At 43.3% G+C, this 5,077-nt stretch overlaps 1 protein-coding gene across 4 annotated transcripts; it reads right to left on the bottom strand.

Moving 5' to 3' along the window:
- Positions 1–235: 235 nt before the first annotated feature.
- On the bottom strand, positions 236–4,926 carry med1l (mediator complex subunit 1-like). Of its 4 annotated transcripts, none has more exons than XM_084565615.1 (14): positions 4,707–4,926; positions 4,600–4,628; positions 4,365–4,436; positions 4,211–4,285; positions 3,953–4,029; positions 3,818–3,880; positions 3,628–3,739; positions 3,382–3,506; positions 3,181–3,302; positions 2,913–3,111; positions 2,228–2,323; positions 1,772–1,874; positions 1,289–1,583; positions 236–1,092 (listed from the first exon to the last, which is right to left on the bottom strand). In XM_084565615.1, exons 1-14 carry the CDS (start codon positions 4,830–4,832, stop codon positions 949–951), a joined length of 1,638 nt encoding a protein of 545 aa, XP_084421741.1. In that variant the 5' UTR covers positions 4,833–4,926; the 3' UTR covers positions 236–948. The 4 variants fall into 4 exon arrangements, with proteins under 4 accessions (XP_084421741.1, XP_084421742.1, XP_084421744.1 ...); XM_084565616.1 differs by having other exon boundaries at positions 3,184–3,302; XM_084565618.1 differs by lacking the exon at positions 2,228–2,323.
- Between the last annotated feature and the right edge of the window lie 151 nt (positions 4,927–5,077).

The following is a 5,077-nucleotide window of genomic DNA, read 5'->3' as shown; positions in this document are numbered from 1 at the left end:
TGCGGGCAATCTCAGCGGCCAGACAGAGTTTGTGAGGACGCGCAGCTCTCGTCCACAGGAGTTGGATTTAAAGAGACCGCAGACCAGGGAGGGAGATGTGGATGTTGAGAAGAAAAAAAAAAAAAAAAAAAAGATAAGACTGAAAAAGTTCGAGACTGTGCCTTAGGAACACTGAAACAACAAGATATTATAATGAAAACTCCTTTTTATGAATAAACGTCCGTTTCCCAATGAATACTGATTTCTGCACAAACAAAACTGAATAAGTCACAAACCAAGTAAATTATTCTCTATTATTTATTTTAATGCAAGTCTGATATCACCAGATGCGCTTCATTGATTTATCCACAGCCAATCAGAAGCCAGCACACACAGCCTCTCATATATTCTGAGAATAAAGCCTCACTGAAAGAAGAGAGCGGTTTAACCACACATGCTGGAATGTGTCTATGAATAGCAGTCACACAGGTCATTGGATATCTAGAAGTAAAGACACTGGACAAAACCAGTTGTCTGCCGTTGACAGTTGACTTAATATTCCAAAAACCTATTAAATGTCTTTCTGAATACATACACACACAGGTCTTCAGCATCCAAGCTATGGGGACAATTTTCCACCCAGAATGCAAAAGAAGAAAAAAAAAATAATAATTCACATAATTTCCTTTCTGCATTTGATGGCAAAATATTTCTAATGCTGCACAGGCTCCGCACATTTGTGCTATATTGGTAGACGTCCTGGCAGGCACCCAGAAAAAGCACTCGGCGGTAATCAAGAGATTTCTTGCTGCCGAGTTTCCACTCCACAGAGGTATTCGACTCCCACGCTTTCACACCAAATGTCATTTGTGCAAAACTTTATTTTTCCCGCAAAAGAACGGGCGCCTAGGAGCTGCGATACATTTCAGGGCTGTGGAGTTGGTAGGGCCTCGGTGTTATTTGTGCATCCTATAAAACCCATTTTCTTATTTTAATGATGTTTATCCTTCGACAGTGTTTGATTGGCTCACATGGTACCAATCTGCCGGGCTCTTGGCTGCCTGAGGTCAAATGCCAAACCTCAAACCTTTGCAGCCAGCATTCTCTGCCACACTGGAATGCAAAGTAAGAAACACTTCAGTGTTACGCAGGAGATGGGTTTAATCAGGCGCTCGCTGCCTTACATGAAATCAAGGAAACAAAAACGCATCCTTTGCCAACAAAAATACCCAAATAAAAGTTGAAAAAAGGTTCACATCGGCTCCGAAAGCTGGCCGTTACTGCCGGCGCAGTGTGGAAACACACCCACCGGAGTTAATGGGTGAGGGTTGTCAGGGGTGCTTGTATTCGTTTCAGGATGAAGCTCAGATTTGGCTACAGACGCGGCACAGCGGGCGGAACCATCGGGGCCGTCTTCTGACACAGCTGCACTTTGAGAGAACGTGGCCGAGTCACTGTTGGCGTCCGTCGCAGCTGCATTCGAGGAACCCAAGTGGTCATTTTGGGCTTCTGTGGTGGCCGGACGGCCGGGAGAAAGTGGGGCAGAGGTGATCTCCTGCAGCTTGCTGTACAGCATCTTCATAGCCACAGGGATAGACATACACCTGAGGGAAACAAAAAAAATAATAAATCAGAACATGTTTTTACACTTTTGAAAAGCAAACTACACAAAATTGACATTAAAATACATCAAGCTCTGGACATCACATATATTCACACAGCCATCCTTTACATGTATACATCCAGTTATAACTGAAGAGGAAGGAGGAAAGGTAAAGCCATGAAACCTCACCGCTTCATAACAGCAGAGACGTATTCATCCACGGAGGGATCACATGTTCCTCCTCCAAACAAGCTGCAGCTGATTTCATGAGCATCAGATACGTTCACCAGCACTGCAGACACAAGTGCACAATAACTCGTATAAATCTACGACCAGTTCCATAAACCTTGGCATTTTTATTGAATCTGACAAGCTGATAGATCGCTACGTCAATAAAATGTGTGGAAAAACTGTGAAAATGGCCGTTATGGTTTCACACAGCTAAGTGTGACGTGTTGAAATATTTTTTTTTTTTATTCACACTGTCTGTGAGCTAAAGACATATTTTATTATCCGCGACAAAGTATCAAATCTTCGCATCTGAGAAGCTGGAACCGGTGAATGTTTGACACCTTGGCTTGAAAGTAGTTGTTACTTTTCAGATCACGCAACACAATATAAATATAAATAACGAGAAATGCTCACAGACGGCAAGCGAGTCAGCATCAGGCCGGCGGAAGGTCACAGAGAAGCTGGTGTCGGACTCTGGAAGGACTTCAAAATGCAAGTCGCACACCGAACCTGAGGGGATTTAATCAACTGGTTCATTTGTATGGATAATCATTTCATAATAATCAGAATAATTGCCCAATCAGAATAAAAATGACTCATGTAACCGCCTCAATCAGAAGAGGCTGGCTCGTTTGGAAGTGACGTTCAATTGAATTGGGCACGGTGGCGTAATATCTTTGTTCGGTAGGAAAATATTAGCAACCATTAATCATGTAAATGCTTGATCCAATTGTTTCTCTGCGGCTGGAACATTTTTTTTTTTCGCCGATGTTTCCAGGAGGGACAGAAACACGGAGGCAGGAACACCAACTGTGCGCAGCATTTTTGAAAACCACAGCAAGCTGCGTGTCAAAAAGAAATTAGATACCGAGTGATGCTTTGGGGCCACGGAAACACATCTTTTCAGATCCATTTTATTTAGCGTTCATGTAAACAGTTACGTTGGAATCTAATCAGAATGATTTCAATCTGATTAAAGAAATATTATTCATATAAACGAAACCAATTAAGAAGTATATAACATTCACAACTAAAAAAAAACAAAACATTAATGACCACCTCCACACTGCTGTGATTTTATAATCCAACTCCCTCCTACCTATACTGGAAGACTGTACACTGAAACAGCTCCTCAGCAGGGTGTTAATAGCACACTGGTGGCGCAGCAGCTCCAGTAATGCTGGGACGTGAGCAGGCTGGGTGAAGGGAACACTCTCCACCACGGCCCCTCTCTGGGCGGCCGCATCCCACGCAGCTCCGGGGAGAACGTAACTGTGCGTCTCGCCCCCAGGAAGAGACTAGACATGCAAATATTGATGTATACGCAATGACTGAGCCTGAAATATCTCTAAATAGTACGATCATACCACTGTAAAGATTGTTTCCTTTTTATCCGATGCCTCCCAGTGGCTGTTCGGACTCTGTGAACCTCTTATGAGAAGCTTGGGTAATGGTGCCCACTGCAGGTCAACATCTGGTACAGCCACATCTATGAAAAATCAGAGGATGAACAGGAGGCTGATGCACTGAGGTTTTGTTTTTAAAATATAATAATTGACATATCTCACCAGTAATTTGGTTGAGCTTCTTTACAAAAGACGTCATGACTGGCATCGCAGGCTGCAGTCTGAGCAGGAAACAGGCAGGCAACGTCTCATTTGGCACCTCAGCCAGCGCAGCGAACACAGGGCAACTGCCACGGGACACAATTTCTACTCTATTAGCGCCACAACAGCGGAGACATTCAGACTCGCTGTGGGATGTGAAATGAAAAGCGTCCCGCTGAGTCAGAGATTAAAACAATAACACGGTACCCCTGGGGATCCAGCTGCGGAGGCTGCTGGATCGCAGACGCCATCTGAAGCATGTGAGTCACGTCGCTGACGCCCACGGTTACCTGGGCTGCCTGGACGACCGGTGGCAAATCTTTAAAAAGGAAGAGATTTTCCGATGGGAAGCAGTAGTGAACCGTTTTAATTTGCCACCAAGAACGCCAAGTATTACGTGAATCTGAAGTCTTAATTTCATCAGTTGGGGAGGTAAAGAACTGCACGGTCAGAGGACAATCTGGAAAATAGACATCTGATCAGTTTAAAGAAGATTAAATAAGCACACGGCTGATGTTTTGTGCACATATACCTTCTTTTCCTGCTGTTAGATATCCAATCCTGCCGTTGTTAATCATCTCCACTTGGGGGTCATCGTACTTTGGTGCTCTGGAATCAGAAAAACAACTGATTGAACTTTGTATTAGGGCTGCAACTGAATTATTTACAGCATTTTGATTAAAGAGACCTCAAAAAAGTCAAATATTAGTCAAAATCCAAATCGTTTCATTGACAATTACCATTTAATTCATTTAGTTTTGAGTTAAACTTGGGGTATTTACTCACTCACCTCTGCAAATGTGATAACTGCTGCAAGTCTTTCTCAAGATGCTGCAGAGACGCCAACAATTTCAATTTGATTTCACTTGGGACAAAAAAAGTGACGGAATTACCTGAATGACTTAAAGAGAGTAAAAGCTATAGAATATTTTAAGAGTAAGTACTTGTCTCCTGGGATGTTGTATTGAGCAAAGAGGCCTCCCAACTTCTTGGAGAATTCAGCAAAATGTTTGGACCTGTGTGAACAGAGGAAAACAAAAAAGAAGAAGCACAATCAGCAACTAAAAGTATTAACCTTAATAGGTATAAGAGTGCTGCCATTAATCTGTGGAGTTTATTGGCTATGCTTACTGCAGGAGAAATGTCCTGATTTTAATGTACCTGGACGCTGTTCCTTACCTCAGCAGCAGAAGAAGGGACTCACTGGGCTGCGGGGCAGTTTCATTTCATTAGCAGAGTAAATCGGAGAGCGAGATTGATTGTTGGAAACAGTACAGTCCGCTTACAACAGGGGGTTCTCCATGTTTGGCCACCTTCACCTCCTCCACTCCGCCGCATGGCAGCAACAGCACTTCCAGGTAGAATAAGTCAGCGGTCAGGTAGCATGTGGACTCGGTGATGTGAAAACCCATCCTCGGGAGAAAACGGGAATGATAATGTGAATGCTCTGGGATAAAAGTGACAGATCAAAGAAAGGGGTGAAGTATAACTGAACGCTCCTTACCCTTGTTGTTTGGCTATCATCTCCAAGCGGCATCTCGTTGTATTCACAGAGGACACTGAAACATATAAAGACTCACATTCCTTTTTTTTTTTTTTTTTTGGACGCGTCATCAACATGCACACACATTCTGCGATTATAACCCGGCTCGTAGTT

The sequence above is a fragment of the Chelon labrosus genome (assembly GCF_963514085.1).
Source record: "Chelon labrosus genome assembly, chromosome: 18".
NCBI classification, from domain to species: Eukaryota; Metazoa; Chordata; class Actinopteri; order Mugiliformes; family Mugilidae; genus Chelon; species Chelon labrosus.
Note: the sequence above shows the minus strand (reverse complement) of the source record. Positions and strands in the feature narration are given on the sequence as shown.